Source organism: Macaca fascicularis, chromosome 2 (genome assembly GCF_037993035.2).
Source record: "Macaca fascicularis isolate 582-1 chromosome 2, T2T-MFA8v1.1".
Taxonomy (NCBI): domain Eukaryota; kingdom Metazoa; phylum Chordata; class Mammalia; order Primates; family Cercopithecidae; genus Macaca; species Macaca fascicularis.
The window spans coordinates 148755711-148774766 of record NC_088376.1 but is presented as its reverse complement, the minus strand read 5'-3'; the positions used below and the strand labels follow the sequence as shown (position 1 = coordinate 148774766).

Sequence of the window (19056 nt, the reverse complement as noted above, 5' to 3'; positions counted from 1 at the left end):
GAGGCTCTGTACTAGCTTGTACCAGGGGGAGGAGAGCATTCGGCCCAAATCCCAAATGCCAACACTCTCCCCAGAGAGGTTCAGCATCCTAGACCAAGCCCCTACCAGGCCCTTCTTATCGGGTGGTAGACAAGAGTCCAAGGTCTAAGGTTGAAAAGGTCTTCCACTCCCTGGCACCTCCCCACTGTGTGACCTTGGACAAGTGACTTCACCCCTCTGAACCTCATTTTCTTGGTCTATAAAATGGAGATAATTATAGTATCCACTTCACAGGGTTGTAGAGAATGAGATAGTGTCTTGTTTGCTTTTCATTCATTCATTTATTCATTAACATTTGTTTACTAGGTAGCTACAAGGAGTCAAGTGTTTTTCTAGTCAACTCTCATAGAATTTACCTTGGATGGATGATACAGAACTCATCCCACAGTGCCTGGTACATAGTAGATGCTTAAGAAATGGCAGGGGAGTATTGGTTTTTTTATTCACATTCTTGGTCCCTACCTCTCCTGCTCCTCTGAGGAATATATTGTTGGGGTCAAAACTCATGGATTCTATGGATGGTGTGTGTTCCATCCATGGCCAAGGAACATGGCCTCTCTTGAGTATTGTAGGTGGGAGCACCAAGCATGCAGTTTCTTCGGTGTCTTGTGTCTCTGTGTCTCTGCGTCTCTTCTTGAGGCATCATATCCATTTTATGTTCTATTCTGTAAGAGACCTGTTGGTCCCAGTGTAAAAACAATCTTCCTACTACATCCCTGAGTAAAAGTGTCCCTTGTGTAAGACATTTAAGGTTTCTCCTGTGGCTCCAGCACCCCGTGACCCAAGACTGGAAAGCCTCAAATCCAGAAACACACTGGATTTGAATACGGTTTATAATTAGTTCTCAGTACATTGGGAAGTAGTCAGGGGTGGGGGTAAGGAAGAGTGACTGTTTTGTCCGCAATTTACAGATGAGTGAACCAGGACTCCAAAAACTGAAGGAAATTGCCCAGGGTCCCACAGCCAGGATTTGAACCCAAATCGCTCCGATGCCAGTATACTGTGTTCTTAGCAACTGCCTGGCACAGTCCTCCCTCCCACCAGGGCTCTTGGGAGACTAACGAGGGAGCACCCCCTAGGGGAAGGGGAGGAGCCCGGGGCTGTGAGCCGGGAGACCATTTCTTTCTGCGCTCCTCAGCACTCTCAGTCCGTGTGGCTCTGGAAGAGTGCTTTTCCCTCTCTGACTCTGAGCTTCAAGTTCCTCGCTGGGAAAGTGACTTAGCCCTAGAATGCCTCAAGCTCTAAAATGTGTGAAAGATGAAAGATTAAGATAGAGATAAGGCAGGGGAGGAGTTGGAGCTTGGGAGGGGGGTCAGTCCTGCCTTCCTTCCGTTACCCCTTCCCCTCACTGTCCTGGGCCCAGGATGGCCAGCTGTCCATGACTGCTGGGCGGGGCCGGTCCCTGTGCCAGGCCCAGCCGAGCTCAGCTGGGGCCCTTTGTCACCCAACGCTTGCTGGGGCCTCGGCCTCCGGTGTTGGGTGTCGGGGCGGATTGGATTCTCTCCTGGCAGCCCCACAGATGCCACAATCCTGCAAGGGTGGCCGGGCGGGCAGGGAGAAGCCGGAGCTCCCACCTCCTCCTGGGCTCCAGAGAGGGACGGGCGGCCGCTGTCCGTGGTGCTGGTCTATAGGGACCTCCTCCCCGCGCCAGGTGAGGGCTCCATGGACCTGAACTCATACTGGGACCAAGCTCTGGGCTCAATGAATTCTTGTGAATATGCATGAGCTGGCTTCTCCGGCCAGGCTGAAGGCCTCGATTAATACAGTGGGGGCCTGTGGGTGTAGGTGGAGGGCTTTCTCCCATCCCCATGCCTGTGAGACCTGAGTGGGGAGACATGTGGGAGAAGAGTATATTGGTGGACACAGGTGGCATGGGTGGGGGGAGGATTTGTGGGGTGGCGGGGAACCTGGGAACTGTGCATTTGGGGGAGTGTATCCCAGATTGTGTGGACATGGAGCATGTGTAAACATGTTGAGGATAGTGAGAGAAAGAGGGAAATGGAGTCTGGGTGTGCTCAGAGGGCCTGTGAGCACAGCAATTCTTGAGGGAAAAGGGTGGGGAGGTTAAGTCGTATGGCTCAAAGCTGGTGCATGAGGCCTGGGTGTTGATGTGTGTGTGGCAGTGGCGCAGGGCACAAGGACATGCCAGAAGGTATGTGTTGGGGGATGTGTGTACACACAGGGTGTGTGCTGTGAAGCCAGTGTGTTCCACAGCACAGTTCACAAATAGGGAGTTAGAGTGTGTTATGGGGCTATGCCTTGAGGGTGGCATATCGTGGAGTGCCTGGGTTGGCGCTAGTACCATTAGATTTACAGTGTGAGCTGGTGTGTTAGGGTGCGTGTGTGTAGTCAGTGTTGTTTGGGTTGCTGTGTGTGTGCCTGGGGCCTTCCTGAGCACCTAGCCCATGTGGCCTCCAGTGCCTGGCCTTTGTCACTCACTCTGTACTTATCCCACAGGAGCCACCACCCCTGACCATGTAGATGCCAGCTCCAGGGAGCAGCATGGGCCCTAATGAATGGAGACTCCTGGGTCTACAGCCCTGAGCCCCTCTGGCCCCTGGACCTCGTCCCACACCGGGAGACACCCCTTGGAGCTCATCACCACTGTCACCAGCCCGCCTCGGCCACCCCCACCCCCTGGGACCCGGAGTCGGCCACCTGGTGCCACAGCTGACCAGTGAGGGTGTGCTGAGGACAGCCACAAGCAGCCATCACCCAGCAGCCTCTTGTCCAGCGCTGACCCTCGGGCCCAGCCTGAGCAGGGACCACAGCAAACATGGGTGACATGACCAACAGCGACTTTTACTCCAAAAACCAAAGAAATGAGTCGAGCCATGGGGGTGAGTTTGGGTGCACAATGGAGGAGCTCCGCTCCCTCATGGAGCTGCGGGGCACTGAGGCTGTGGTCAAGATCAAGGAGACTTATGGGGACACCGAAGCCATCTGCCGGCGCCTCAAAACCTCACCTGTTGAAGGTAAGTGTTTGAGACTTGAACCTAGCGCTGCAGCCTAGGTAGCCACCATCTGAATTGGCCACAGGGGCCATATTCATAATACGTAACAGCAGGGATGTGTCAGAAAAAGACTGAAATGCCAGAATGGCCATTGTAGTGCATTCTAGCTGAGTGTCAGCCCCTCTGAATAGGCTGAGGAACAGGGCTTCATCACTGGTTGGGTGTGACCCAAGCCACCGTCAGAGAGAACGGCAGGAAGAGAGCTGGGTCAAGACTGTGTTCTGGAGACAAGGGGCCCCACAGCCGCAGAGCGACGAGTTCAACATTCTGTTAATATGGGAGGCACCAGTCTCTGAGGCAGAGGCAGAAGGGCCACTGGGTAGAACCAACATGGAACCTGCATCCAAGCCCAGGAGGGGCTTCTGCTTTCCCCAGTTATCCCACAGTGGTTGGATTTGGGGTTCCAAGCGTGCAGGCCTGGTCCTTCCTTCCCCAGGCCCCAGAAATTCCCTAGTGTGGGCTTGAGTGTGGAACTGTAGCACCACCAACTTGCAGTCAATCCCCTGACACTGGGCTAGAATCAAGTCTGTCTCTCAAATCCAGACTCTGGTTGGGGATCGCTGGGGCTCTGGGGCATCATGGCTCTAGAGTTGCTGGGCAGACAAAGCAGTAGGAAGATGGCTGTGATGGGAAGGGTGACAGATGACGTTGTGTGTCCTGCCCTGAGGGTGCAGTGGGGCTTTCTTGCAGCTGCCAACTTGAGCAGGCCTGGGATCTTTAGAGAGAGTGTGTTTCAGCTCCTGGGGGCTCTTCTGGAAGGGACCAAAGCTAGGTCCTCTGCCCCAAAACAGAGACAAGAGAAGTCAGCCCAACTTGGGGACCAGAGCTCTTGGTTTGGGTTACCTGCCACAAGTTACCCTCAGCTCACCATGGAAAGGAAGCATTCCCTACATTAACCCTACAGGCATGCGTGTGAGGCTCTGCACTGACACTCCCAACCCTGCAAGTTTGTGCAAAACTGCACTGAGCCTCAGTTTTCTTCTCCTGGAAAATGGACCAATGCCTACCTGACAATGCCTAGTGCATGGCTGAGCATACAGTAGGTGCTCAAAGTGGCAGCCATGATTATTCTAAGAAGTGGATGTCAGGTCCTTCCCCAGATATCGACCACCACCTGGGAGGCAGGCAGCATCGGAACTGTTATCCTCTTTGACAGAAGAGGAGCCTGTCTCCTCTATCCAGTCCTCTGAGCCCTGGGCCCTGCTGGACTCTAGCCCTGGAAGCATTTCCGGCAGGGGCTGCTGGGTCCCACCAGGGCTTGCCTGGCAGTCCAGGGGTCATGTGTGCCTACACTCCACTACACTCAGCAACTCCCAGCTGTCTGTGTCTCTCTTTGTCTGCTCTCCTGGGTCAGAAAGAAGCTAAAACTGGTTCTTCTTCCCATATTGACTATTCTTACTGACATTTTGCCCACGGCCTGGGCCCAGGCAGAAGTTTAGAAACACCTTTTCTCACTGGATGCTATTTGTTTTGTTTTGGCGGGGAGGGTGGGAATAGAGAAAGTAACCTTTCCTCACAGTATGGTTCTAGCACGGGGCTTAAAAACGGCTGCTTGTGGCCCTAAGATGGGCATAGGCTTTGCTTGGAGACTTCTGGGTCCCAGCCTCTTGTGGTCACTTGTTCCTGGCAGAATGGTCCGTGCTCCCCTCCACCATCAGGTTGGTACATGAGGACTGCTGGCAGGCAGGGTTGTTCAAGTGGCCTTTGCCTGTTGATTGGGGACTGGGAGGTTGCCTTGAATCAGGAATTCTTACATGTCTCTCAGCCCCAGTCCCTGGGGAGAAACTGATGGGCACTGTGGCCCCTCTCTTGGAAAATCAGCCAACCATATGCAACAGGTATGGCTCACACTATTTGTGGGTTTCCAGACCCCCCCAAAGCAGTGTTGTGAACCCTAGTTAAGAAAACCACCTACCCCTCCCACCAGAAAGGCTCCCCAGAGCTGGGAAGTTGAGCAGCACATGGCCAAGTTCCAGCACCCTTACAGGGCCATTTCTGGCTGGTTCCTGGGAGCCTACTCTGTACTGCTAGAGGGAGCATTGCCTAGCTGAGGCAAGAACCCTATTTGCTCTCTCTGTACATCCCGTGCCCAACCTGGTGCCTGGCACAGAAGAGGACCCAGTAAAACCCTGAGACACAGCTACTAAGTCCCAGCCTAAGGTGGGGGAGCTCTCAGACAGCTAAGCAGCCCAAACTACAGATAATGAAGACTAAGTGCAGTAAGGACTCCAGGACTCACCACTGGTGAGGCTGCTGGGCAGTGAAGGTCAGGGAAGGCTTCGTGGAGTGGGAGGTGTTTGGACTTGGTTATGGAGGAAAGAGAAGGGAAAGCATGTAGTATGGCCTACAGCAGCGTTTCTTAGAGGGAATTCCACAGAATAACTGGTATGCTGCAAGAAGTGAGGCTTTAAGTGAAAAGTAAAGAACTCTGTTTTCTCATCTGTAAAATGGAAACAATAATGACATCTCTATTGCTGTGCTGCCTGCCAGCCATGTGCCTTTGGGCCTTTTCGTCTGACCTCTCTGAGCCTTGGTCTCCTGATCATTCATGAGAACCAAATGAGATCTCTGATGGGCAAGATCTCTGAGAAGAAGAAAAGCCCATCATAGCATTCCCTGGAGCTCCTGCCACATTGGTCCCTAGAAGCATCTCCCAGGGGCCTGGGAGGTACAGGACTGGAAGAAATTTGGGGAGGGGCAGAAGAGCATAATGCCACAGACCCAAACTTGGGCATCCTGGGTTCAAATCTCAGCTTTGCCATTTGCCTGCTGTGGGACTCTTAAGTTACTCAAACTCTTTGTGCCCCCATTTCCTCATCTGTAACTCAGGGACAGTAATAGTGACTACCTCACAGGGCTGGGGGAGGACAAAATGAAGTAGCTTAGAACAGTCCTGACACACGGGTAGTTCTGTGTGGTAGGATTGAGCCCCAGCGACTAAACACCTCCATTTCCCCACCAATCAAATAGGCTGTGAATATTGAATAAAATCAGGTCAAGTGCCCAGCATCAAAGTGCTCAGTAAATGTCAGCTCTTGTCATTGTTTTCATGATGAGTATCATCACTCGGGAAAAAGATGGGAAAATTCTCCGGAAAGGGTGGAATGGTGGCCAATGTCCGCACCTGAGAAACATTTTGTACAAGGCTGTTATGCATCTCTATGACACGTGTTCCTAGAAACAGGTGCTGTTACCCCGTTTTATGGAGGAGGATATGAAGGCTCGAGGTCACTGCCACAATTCATGTCAGAGCAAGCTTTGAACTCAGCCCCATGCTCAGACCTGAGCCAAGCACGGTCACCTGGGAACAGTCATCTGGCGTCCACTGTAGGACAAGGCCTGAATAGTGTGGGGCCAAAGGACACTTCCTTTACTGCCTCATATGGAGCATCTGTCCCATCCTGCTTGGCCATCTTCTGATTTAGAGAAATCCTTGGCACCGCCCCAGCCCCAGTTTAAAAGCTCTGTGGTCTGGGCTGTGCCAGCTCCAGACACAGGGACTCAGGTTGACCATTCCCAACACCCCCTACCCCTAATCTGCTGACGTGAGCAGGGAGCTGGCCTCTGAGTCACACTGCAGGAAACGCTCCAGGCCACACATAAATTAGCCTTCCCATTCAAGTCCAGCTAATTTTAGGCAAAAAGATCTCTGAAAGTGACAAATGGGGTTTGAGGCCACAGGGAATCAGTGCTCACCCAGGGCACCACTGGCAACCAGCTCAGGGTGTGGCTTAGCTCCCACAGCCCGGCAGTACTGGATGTCCCACCTGGAGACCCAACTTTGGTGACACCTGTTGGGTAAACTGGCCCCCCCATGAGGCTGTGAGGCCAAGGGCAGCCTCTACTCGCATCTAAGCTCCACTCCTTTCCTCGTCCACTGTTGGTTCTCTTCCATTCTGATTAACGCCTTTATCTTCTTACCTCTACTGTTCCCTTTCTTTCCACACTGTTCCAGCCAAGGACATTAAAATCCCAGAAATCTGAGTTCCATTCCTGAGTGTCTTTCTCTTCAAGAGACACTGGGAGAGTTCAATTTAACCTCTGAACCTCAATTGACTTATTTGTGAAGTGAGGGTAATAACAGTACCCACCTCATGCAAATAGTGTGAGGATTAAATTAGATAAGCCACTGTGCAAGGCAGACCCTAGACACCAACAGAGTGGTGTTTATTATCATTGTTATTATACTCCAGTGTTTCTTTTAAAAACAGCATGCATGGGCCCCATCCCCTTGAAAGAATTAGGCAGTCAGATAAGACAGTGGCTGTGTCCAATGCAGAGTTAACATGCCATCAGAGGAGGTGGAAAGATGGGTGGCTAATGCCAGGTGGTCCGGGAGGCCTAGAGGCAGGAGCTCTGTGTCATTCTCCACCATGTCTCTAACACTTGATGCATTGCCTGGGAGCTCAAGAAATATTTATGGAAAGAAGAAAAGGAGGAAGAAAGAAGAGGCAGAGGATGTCCCAGTGCCCCTCCTTTCATGGGACAGAAGGCTGCAGGCTTGGGGACAGCCACAGGACACCCTGTGTCACCCATGGAGCAGATGGCTCCAGTTCCCTGAGCCCAGTGTTGCGCTGCCCTGAGCCATTGCACACACATCCCTCATTGCTCACTTCCTGACACCTGCACCCACCTCGGGTTGTCAGAAAGGGTGACGATGATAGGTTGCTGTTGGGTGTTTGCCACGTAGCATGTTTCCTGGCGGGGTTGATAAGGGGGACAAAGATGGGGCGGCAGCAGGGTGGAGTGGGAACTGGATACTGCAGAGTGCTGTGAAACGGAACCTCCGGTTAATTTTGTATGAATCCCACAGCCTGCCCAAGTGTAGGAGAGAGCAGGGCCGAGGCAAAACAAGAGAGCAGATCATGGGAGATGGCGGATGCTTTGTGCTGCATGTGAATATGATATTGAACGAGAACGTCCATGGGGCTGCCGCTAGCTGAGTAGCAGGAGGATGTGGAGGCAGGGCCAGGGGTCTTCGTGTGTTGTTACCACGTTCTAGTTCTCTCTGTGTTCCGTCAACCCAAGGATCACTGAGACCCCGAGAGGTCAACAGGGAAGCCAGGGCAGCCACAGACACGGCGGAAGCCTGGGCAGGGTCATGCGTGGGGGCTGCCCAGACACGGAGTCCGCATGGGGAATTCACTGCCTGGCCAGAGATGAGTGGGAAAGCCTTGCAGCCCCGCACCAGGGCTTTCATGGGAAGCGGCCCATGCTCCCTTCTAAGGCCCAGGACTCTGTCAGGTATGAGGCCTAGAGGAGGAAAAACTCCTGAGTATGCAAGAGGCTGAGGAAACACAGCTGCCTTCTCAAATAAATGCAGGAGTGGAGGGAAAGACATGACGACTGGTGAGGTGCCCCAGCCTCGCCTGTGTCACCAAGTATGTGGGAAACCTCAGGCAAGATACTTAGTCTCCCACTCAGTTTTCTCATCTGTGAAATGGGAACTGTACTACTTCCACTCTCTGCCTTTTGCAGACAGTGAGTTGAAAGTGCTTTGAAAGTTTTCTACAGATGAATCTAGGCCCAGTATTTGCTGAGCATTTTTATCCACGGGGGCTCCATCCGACAGAAACCCATCTCGAACTGGCTTATGCACAAAAGGAGTTTTCTGGTTTGTGCAACTGAAAACTCCAGGGATAGGTCTGGCCTCCGGCACGGCTGGCTCCAGGGCCTCAAATGCTGTCAAGAGGACTCTATCCTTCCCTCTCCTACTTTCACTTCTGCTATCCTCTGTATTGGCTTCATTTTCCGGCGGGTCGCAGCACACGGCGGCTCCAGCAGTTTCAGGTTAACATCCTCCCTTCCCAGCCAACAGGGCAGTCTGGCCTTTCCTCGTACGCCCAGCCCACTTTAAAATCCCAGACTATGCTCTCATTGGGCCACTTATAGTCATGTGGCCACTCCTGAGCCAATCACTGCAGCTTAAAGATGAAGTAGGCTGATAGGTCAGACCTGGTCACATGCTCAACCAGAGCACAAGGGTCAGTCCACCAACACCCCAAGGAGATTGGAAGAGAGAAGGAAAATGGAGGAGAGGCTGTGGACCCACTTCAGCATGGAAGGTCCCTACTGTGGGCTGGGCAGGAAGAGCAGAAACGTTCCCTACTCTTGAGGAGAGCATGGCCTAGATGGGGAGAAAACAGAATTGAGGAGACAGCTGAGGAGAGAAGGTAGGATTCAGAACTATCTGAAATATAACATGGTTAAAGATTCTACCAGCCAAACCACGGCACCATTAGTAATTACACCAGGGTGCTAGGCATGAGCTGGGACTGTCCAGGCTGACTGGGTCTATGACTAGTGTCCCAGTGGGGAAGAGGCCAACTTGGTATCATGGTGCAAATCCTGGCGCCACTTCTTATCCAGCTGTGGGACGTTGGACCAGTTATCTAACTGTGCCTCAGTTTCTTTATCTGTAACATGAGATCATAGCAGTGCCTCTTTCATAGGGTCGCTGTAAGCATTAAAGTAATATGTGTAAAGCACTTAGTGCCTGGCACATGGTAGGTGTTATTTCAGCATTACTGTTATTATTCTCTGCTGGGAACTCTCTGTGTGGCTTCAGGGGAGACTTTGGGTTTTAAATAGTGAAGAAGAGAAAAGCAGCTTGTTTGGTAGATCAATGGGTTTGAGCAATGCATATGAGTCTTGGTTAAAAAAAAAAATGTCAGTCCCATATTTGATTTGCAATGCTTATACACCTCCCCTCCCCCATCACCACTACCATGGGGGAAAAAAATCCTTCAAAAGCACAGTTTAATGTGAAGTTCTGATGAATCATGTGTGGATGCTTTCCAGAATGCTGCCTGCATATCCTTCTGAATCATCAAGAAAATAACCCACATGTCAATCAATGCATGCTATCGATGGTCATAGGCGGGGGTGGTAGAGTCTGCTAGGCAAATAATTCTGCAGGCCATGGGGTGGCAGGGAGAGCACAGGACCGATAGAGAAAGATCCTGCCCAGCAGCTAACTGAAAGGCTTCCAGGTGATTCCAGTAAGACTGGGGAGTCTTCATGTCCCATGAGCAATGCTGCTTGGCCCACTAGGTGCTTCCCATAGTCAGGTACCCAGAGAGGTGGTGGAAGAGATGGGTTGTAAAGGCAGCATTTCCACAGGTCTCACTTTAGGCAGAGCATGAGGCAGACCCACCATGCAGAGGCCTGAGTCCCAAAACTACCCTGGCTCTCATTTACTGTGAGCAAACTAAGAGCCAGGCCTTCTCAACACGTTGTTCTCTGGGATCCTCACAGCAGCCCCTTGAGTAGGAAACAAGGCTTGGAGAGAAAGGGGCCCTGATTCTTACTATCAAGGCATTATTGTTTTGCAGAACCAATATGCACTAATCACTAAGTGCCTACTATATGCTCAGAAAAGGGAAGGAATATAGAGATCATTGACTTTGAGTCTCAGCTTCACCATCTAAGTCCTTAAGTCATTCCCTCACTCTGAGCCTCAATTCCCCCACCTGTAAATGATATGATAATAACACTCACCTCCTAGAACTGCTGAAACATCTCCATTGCTTCCCCGTGCTTCTAACATGCCAAGCAGTGATGGAGGTGGACAAACATTTATTTATTGAACAAACATATGTTGTGCACCTAATATGTGCAGGCTTGGGCCACATGTACTCTTCTGGGAAGAGACCCAGATCTCTTTCATATGCTTTCTCAGGAGCCAGTGTCTGTGTGATGTGGCCACATACAGGACAGGTGGGCAGATGGGGACAGGGCCAGCCTTCAAAGATATCGTCTCTTGGTTCAAGGGGGCAGAGGATGTCAGACAGGAAATGCCGGGTGCAGTGGCTCACACCAGTAATCCCAGCATTTTGGGAGGCCAAGACAGGTGGATCACTTCGGGTCAGGAGTTGGAGACCAGCCTTGCCAACATGGTGAAACCCCATCTCTACTAAAAGTACAAAAATGAGCTGGGTGTGGTGGTGCTTGCCTGTAGTCCCAGCTACTTGGGAGGCTGAGGCACAAGAATCACTTGAACCCAGGAGGCAGAGGTTGCAGTGAGCCAAAACCAGCCTGAGTGACAGAGTGAGACTGTCTCAAAAAAAAAAAAAGAAAGATAGGAAACAACTCCAAGGGCACAGAGGCAGGCAAGAATCAATTGGAAAGATGGCAGCCAGCAGCAGGAAGCCAAGGCCTTGGTGTAGCTGGGAGGAGGAAGGAGGAACCCCTTCCAGATCCCCTTACTCCCCAAAGCTCCCTGTAGATTCCCAGGAAAGGGAGGTGGAAAGGTGGATTGTAAACTGCTCCCACCTTAAGACTCTCCCAGTCTAGCTATAATACTAGTTACTAGCCATGATGCTAGTTATAGCTATGATACTAGAGAGTAATTAACACATATTGAGCACTAACAGCAGCCAGGCTCCCTGCTGAGGCTTCATGGCATTTTCTCCTATAATCTTCACATCACCCCTGTGAAACAGGAACTGTCGTCATCCCAGCTTACAGATGAGGAAATTGAGGCTCAGAGCACCACCCCTAACAAGTGACCTAGCCAGGATTGGTGCCTACACTGTCTGGCTCCCAAATGTGCACACATGACCTCCTCGGTCTGCTGCTTTCTATTGACAAAAATAACTACTGCAAGAGGAAATATTCTAAAGGTTGATGAAGGAGGAGTGATCCCCGCCTGACTGGGGACAAAATCAGGAATAGCTTCCTCTGAGTGAGGCCTGGAAGGACAGGGCAGAGTTGAGTGTGCAGAGATGGGGAGGGAAGCACACGCAGTTAACGGGGCATGAGCAAAGGCCCTGTGATGACAGCCAGGATGTGTACAAGGAACAGTGAGGAATTCACTGTAGGAACCTAGGACAGATCGCAAAGCACAGAGAACTCCAGCCCATGAACTACAGATTCATTTTTGTAGACTCTGGTTTTTAGTCTGTTTGTTTATGCTGTGTATGCAGACTCTCAGGTTGGATAATAGTGTTTATGTCCCTGTGAGTATGAAATAGGCCTCCAGCTCCATAAGGTGAGGCCCTGAGTACAGCCTTCTCCAGGTGCATGGAGAACCAGTGAATTCACTGAATGCAGGGAAACCGAGGGTTGGGGAAATGGTTCTCACACTGGGTTCCCCAGAGCCTTGAGGTTCCACAGAAGTGCCCCATGGGACAAGGGGATGCTGAATGGATGGGACTCTGGGCTTCTCACCCACCATGAACCAGAGACACTTCTTTTTTTTTCTTTTTTTTTCTTTTTTTTTTTTTGAGATAGGGTCTCGCTCTGTTGCCCAGGCTGGAGTGCAGTGGCACAATCACAGGTCATTGCAGCCTCGACCTTCTTGGGCTCAAGTGATCCTCCCACCTCAGCTTCCCAAGTAGCTGGGACTACAGGCATGAGGCACCCTGCCCAGCTAATTTTTTTATTTTTTATTTTTTTGTAGAAACAGGGTATCAAAAATTAGCTGGGTGTGGTGGTACATGCCTGTAATCCCAGCTATTCGAGAGGCTAGGCACAAGAATCACTTGAACCCGGAAGGCAAAGGTTGCAGTGAACCAGGCTTGAACTCCCGGCCTTAAGCAAACCTCCCACCTCAGCCTTCCAAAGTGCTGGAATTACAGGCATAAGCCACTGTGCCCGGCCTCAGACTCCTTTTTAAATGCTTTGAAGACTTTGTTTTTTTAAAATTTAAAAAAATTGTTGAAAGAAAGAAAAAAAATTGAAAACCTCTGATACTGGAGAAAAATGCTAAACTAGAGTCTCCAAAAGCCTGGGTTGGGGCACAGATCACATAAATTCTTAATGCATCATTTGTTAAATCTGTGAAATGGAGCAGACACTGTGTGGCTTCCAGGGGCCACACTGGCTGTGGATTAAATGAGAGAACACAACGTGCCTGGCCCAGGGGCCTTAGGTGAAGTTGGTTTTGCAGGGTCAGGGGGATGCATGTGACTGTGCAGGAAAAGGGTGCTTAGTCCACCCATGCTGGGCAGGGACGGAGACCAGCCTGACTTTGGCCCTTATGGACTGGGACCCTCTCCAAGCTCCCTCCACCCTGTTCCGTGCCTCAGCCTCCCCATCTGGAAAATAAAGAAGATTGATCTGGTAGTCTCTGAGGCTTCTCCAGGCTCAGACATTCTACTACTGTGAAACTGTCTGCCTTGATGCCCCCACTATGCAGACATCAGATGGGTCAAAAGGTGGCTGACTCACGGCCAGACCCCAGGCCTCTCTTCACTTGAAAATTCATGACCTCAAAACCTTGTCCCATCAGAGCCCAGGCCAGGGCAGTGCCCTTGGCCCTTTGCTCCAGGCCTTGGCCCAGCAGTCCTTTTCTACCAAGCAGTTTCAGGGCCCTCCCACACTGGCTCCCAAAGGTCAGGTTTAGCGGGGGACCAGAATTTGGGCATCCCTGGCAACAGTTCTCTAGCTCCCAGAAGCCCAAGGGCCTAGACCCCAGTTTCCAATTACTTCTCCTCCCTGGGTCTCAGTTTCCTCATCTGTCACATGGGCTAAGGGGTGAGAAATGTTGCTGTATAACTGCAGGCGGGCCATCTCGAGTGCTAGTGGGACCTGAGTCATCCACCCAGCCTAGGTCCCACAAAGGCCCCGAGTTCAGCTGGAGAGATCCTCTGCCTCCAGGCCTGCCTGTCACCTGAGAGGCCCAGACAGGGCGGGTAAGTTATTTATACACGCCCTCCTCACCCCACAACGATTATCTTACTCCTCCTGGTGCAATCCAGGCCCCTGCTGTGGTTTCAGACCCAGAGTTATTTATAGTCAGTGGAAATTAGTGCCTCGGCCGATGGCTCCCTAGGACCCACCTGCCCTAGCCTCCACCCCAAAGGGAGAGAGCAGGCAGCAGACGAAGAAGTCAGAGGTCGCAGGAGAGTGTCACATGCAGGTACAATGTGATCAGAGTATCTGACACTGGATTGGCAGGCAGTTGGACATAGCAGCCGCCAGGAAGTAAGGCGCAGGAGAAACAGCCCACACTGGGAGGGCAGGCTGTTGGGTGAGCCCTTGGGAAAGCTCTGCTGGAAAGAACAGCAGAATGGAGTGTTCCCTGGGGCCTCCCCCTTCAGCACACCCCAGCTCAGTGGGGTCAGAGCAGCTGGAATAGGAGCCTGAGGGATTCATGGACCCATGAGACAACAGGTCTGGAAGGGCCTTCAGGGACCATTTTATTTGGCAGTCCCAGGGTGCACATGGGGAGACTGAGACCCAGGAGAGAAGGGACTTGCCCAGCACACAGTGGGTATGGGCCAGGGGGCAGAGACACCCCCGCCCCACTCCCTGGTCTCCCCTGCAACCTCCTGGCTCCCTGCAGAGCCTCAGCTCAACCTCGCCATCCAAAGACCACAAACTGAGTGGCTTAAATGACAGAAATTTATTCTCTCACAGCTCTGGAGGCTTGTCAGTGGCCATCTTCTCCCGGTGTCTCTTCACATTATCTTCCCACTATGCATATCTGTCTCTGCCCAAAGTTCCTCTTTGTATAAGGATGTCAATCATAGCATGGATTAGGCCCACCCTAATGGCCTCGTCTTAACTTAGTAACTGCAGTGTCCCTTTCTCTACAATGACTCTGTCTCCAAATACCATCACCATTTTAAGGTACTGAGGGTTAGGACTTCAACATATGGATTTGTGGGAGCACCATTCAGCCCAGAACACTGTGACATAGGAAAACCACTTCAGTCTTCAGAGCTGAAGCTTTCGCTTCTGTAAAGTGGGGACGTGAACAGGACAGCAAGAAGACTGTGATGAGGGACAGGCTCACTGCTGTACTGGTGTGTCTGTCTCCCAAGCCCGATGCTCAGTGGGCGTTAAGAAGTGGGCGTTAGGAAGTGGCAGTGTGGTGAGAGAGTTAAGAGGCAGACATCCTGGGTCTGAACCCCAGCTTTGCCACCCACTAGCTATGTTGTGCTGAGGAAGTGACATCACCTCTCAGAATCTGTTTACTCATCTGTGAAATCGTTCTTATTCCTGGGCCGTGAGAAGTCATAAATGAGCTGATGTGAGTCAACACACTTAGCACTGCCCAGGAAACCCCTGGAAGTGGAGACCATCATTATTATTATTATTACTATTATTATTATCATCATGATCATATAGATTAAGAAGCTGAGGCCCAGAGAGGGAGGCGTCTTGCCCAACCTCACACAGCCCTCTGGCACAAAACTCAGTGAGAACTCAGATCTCCCAATCCACAGTCCCAGATTTTTTAACCACGTCTCTGTGTGACACTGAAGGGGAAAAGAAGACAAGTAATTCCTAAGTGCCCCACATTAGGAAAGTAACTAAGTACCTTTTAGCTTCTCCACATGCCTTTGGGACATTATGGAAAAACATTGTTAGAGAGAATGTGAAGCTGCATGGATGACAGATGCAAGGGGAAACGGCCTGGCAGGAAACATCTAGAATGTACCCCATGCTGTGGCTGCGGGGTGAGACTGGGTGATGGTTCTTCCCTCAGCCTGTTTCTGCCTGTGTGCCGATGTCGCTCCGCCTGGGTCCGCTGAGGCATGCTGGTCGTAAACAACAGAAGCTGACTGGGCAGCACACTGGAGGCAAGGGGGCAGCATAGGAGTGGGCTCTCCAAGTTGGACCAAAGGCTGGAAAACCCAGCTCGATTTTCCAGAAGAAAATGGGGATGTGCAGGGATCTGTGGCACAACTCACTGAGTAAATGTCCCTTTGGGGAATTGCAGATTGGGAAAAATCCACTCCAGCTGCTTTTGGTGCTTATATCACTCAGGATTCCAAAGCACACTGTGCTGGTGAATGTTAACCCCAGCTCTGTAGTTGGGAGGGAATCCTCTTTTGTAGTGGGTGCTGATTTCCTTGGTGTAAATACCACCACATTACCCACATGACATCATGAAACACAGAGTTGGGACGAGAGGCACAGCAGCACACCATTATACGGTATTTCTAACACACGGATACAATAGACTATTTATTAGAGAGAATAGATAATAGTGAAATGTAGTAAAATAATTAGGAGGTGATAAGTTTGGGGTATTTGTTGCCTTTTAAAATATAATTTATGTAATTGTAGGTTTATATAATTGATTTCTAATGATGGCTGTAATTAACAACCAGCTCACAAAATACCTGAAATTTTAGCGATCAGCTCTCACAAGCAAGTGTGAGCTGGCACCAGCTAATCACTGACTCTACGTCCCAGGAGACAGCATCCCTGGGAGGTGATTGGCCTAGTTTGATCACATGCCCACGCTTAGGCCAGGAAGGTGGGGACACTTTGACTGATAGTCACCAAGACTCTTCCCAGATGGGGAGACCAAATCCCCTAAAGGAAAGCAGAATGCCACTGGACAGCCAAAACTCAACACAGGCCTTTGCTTCTCTTCTTGATAATTTCTTTAAGCTGTATTTTTTTTCTTTTATACTATCTTTTCTATTTCTTTTTTAAATTCACAGTGCTTGAAGTCCCAGAGTCTTTTTAAAAGGCTCCAGGGCTTAATTCTGAGAACAGTGAACTGAAGGACCCAGCCAGGAGAGGTACGGAGGCTCAGAGCAGCCATACCCACCTCTACCTCCTCACTTCCCAACCCCTCCCACCTTCTCCAGGGGGTAAGGAAATGAGCTAAACCTCCTGCCCACCTGTCACCCTGCCTGAAAGTCTACCTTTACAAATGCCCCAAAAGAACATAGGCAGCCCAAGTTGAGAAGTATCTTAGGGCAGAGTCTTCTCAAATACCCATAAGGCAGATGAGGATGAATGGGAGCCTCAGGGGTCTGGAGTGGCCCGGATACTGGAAAGGTGCTCTTGAAGGCTTAGGCCTCACCTCAAAATGTGGGCAGGGTGGGCATCCTAAGCCTAGTGAATTCATGATTGACCGGGAGGCCTGTGGACCCTCCAGGAAGATGTAGGAGCTCAGGTGGCCAGACTGAAGAACCACACCACCCCACAATGAGAACCTCAGACCCCCCTGCTGCTGCCTGCTTGTTTGGGACCCCCTGGTGGCCAGCAGTAGGCCAGGGGATCTGATTTAGGAAGGGAGCCGGAGGGAAAGTGCTGCCGCATGTTCCGGTAATGGCCCGGTTGGTGGCTGACCACCTTGTGTCAACAACTCAGGCCCTGAGGTGGGAGATGCCACTCCTATCCCCATTTTGCATGTGAGGAAACTGAGGCACAGTGGGGTTGACTGACTTGCCCACATCGCACAGCTGTGAAAGGCAGGCCTGGATGAGACCAGACCTCGTGCTCTTAACCATTTGTTAAAGGGAATGAAGGGTCATTCCTAGGACTCTGTGCCCCCATAGAGGGCGCAGGATGCTGGCTCAGAAGCCTGAAAGTTGTCAGTTGCTCCAAACCACACTGGGGCTCAGGCCCAAATATGAGGAAGAGGGGCCAAGGGAGGGGCCGGGAAGATTCCTGATCTGCCAGTGGGGCAACTGAGAACTTGACCCCAATTTCCAGGCCTCACTCATCTGCCTCCTGCTGGCCGGTGACATCCTCAAGGGCACCTCGGTGTGGGCCTCATGGGCCATAAGTAGATAAATCAGAAGTTCCAGACCCAGGGATTGGAGGCTGTCAGTCCTGGAGCCACTTGATACGGCCTGGCCATGGGACACCATGAGACTGGGAGTCCAGCACTGGCTCCTGTGCTCACTCACTATGTGGTCTCAGGTGAATCACTTTCCCTCTCTGAGCCTCAGTTTCTTCATCTGAAAAGGGGGTCCAGGTATGCCTACCTATAAGGTTGTTAGGAAAATTAAATGAGAATAATGTATTACAAGCCCCTCCCTTTTTTCTTCCTCTGCCCTGTATGGCCAGAGTAAACTTAAATACAAGTCAGGTTGTGCCATCACCTGCTGAAAACCTAGTGGCTCCCACTGCTCTTAGAACGAAATCAGAACTCCTCACTGCGGCCTGCAGGCCTGGTGTGATCCAGCCATACCCTGTTGTAGGAGGGCCTCAAGGACAGTCTGCCAGGCCCACAGGAGATCAAAGCCCCCAATCTGTAGAAACCCAGAGCTTCCTTTGAAACTACAGAGCTTTCCCCCTCTGCTTCTTACTCTTCCCTGAAAAATTTTGGCACATCCCCTGGTGGGGTATGCCCCACCCCCTAGCTGAGACAGTGCATTCATTTACTAATTCAAAGAAGATTTCTTTTTTTTTTTTTCACTTTAAAGAACAATGTATTGAGCAACTGCTTGGTGCTAGATGCTGTCCTAGGTGCTAGGTATATAGCAGTGAGCCGAACCAACAAAGATACTCTTCTTCACAAAGCTTCCAGGGGTCCAGAAAAAAATATACAGAATAAATTAATGAGCAGCAAAATATCGAGTGGATAAGTGCTTTGAGAGTGACTGAAGGAGGGGCAGCTCTAGGTGGGCAATCAAGACAGCCTTCCCTGTGGAGGTGACATTTATCCTGAGCATCAGCTAACATGCTGGATGCCTAGGAACTACCTTCCATAGATTGCTGAGGGTGGGTAACAGTGGGGCCTCTGCTCTTCAGTATTTTCAGATCCCCTATGTCCCTTCCTTGGGTTCTCCCAGGCAGTCTACAAGACCCTATAAGCTTCATGGTTGCATCTTGTAACATAGCTGCCCAGGGGGACACACACTTTTTTACCTCCCATTTATAGTAAAGAAACTGAGGCTGAGAGAGTGACTTGTCCAGGGTCACACAGCGAGGGGGGGACAGAGTCAGGACTTATCTTTGGGTATCCTAACGTTCCCAGTTCTATCCCCCTTCTCCCACACCTCTCCTCACTGGGATGTTTTTGGAGAAATCATAGTATCAGAAGTAGCACCCCCTACTCTGTTAGAAACTGGAGCTGTCAGCTGAGTGAGAGCCAAGTCCCAAGAGGCCACCAAGTGTCCAGTAAAGAAAAGGGGTCACAGAACCGTGGCCAATCCCTGGGAAAATAGGCGTGTGGGAAAATCTCTGGGTGAGCCCCAGTGCAGGAAAAAAATTCCTGCAGAGGCAAACTGTAGAATGCTGAGGGTAGCTTTTCTATTCCCACACTTCGCCTCAGCCCATAAGTGGCTAAAGGGTTTCCCGT

General features: G+C 51.0%; 1 protein-coding gene across 20 annotated transcripts in view; it reads left to right on the top strand.

Annotated features, from left to right (window-relative positions):
• ATP2B2 (ATPase plasma membrane Ca2+ transporting 2) overlaps positions 1–19056 on the top strand; it is a 382664-nt gene that overhangs the window by 248316 nt on the left and 115292 nt on the right. For all 20 annotated transcript variants that reach the window (XM_045384728.3, XM_005547813.5, XM_074032979.1 and 17 more), the window contains one exon: positions 2497–3014. In XM_045384728.3, coding sequence (XP_045240663.1) covers positions 2816–3014 — 199 coding nt within the window. In that variant the 5' untranslated portion in view covers positions 2497–2815. The remainder of the gene's footprint in view (positions 1–2496; positions 3015–19056) is intronic.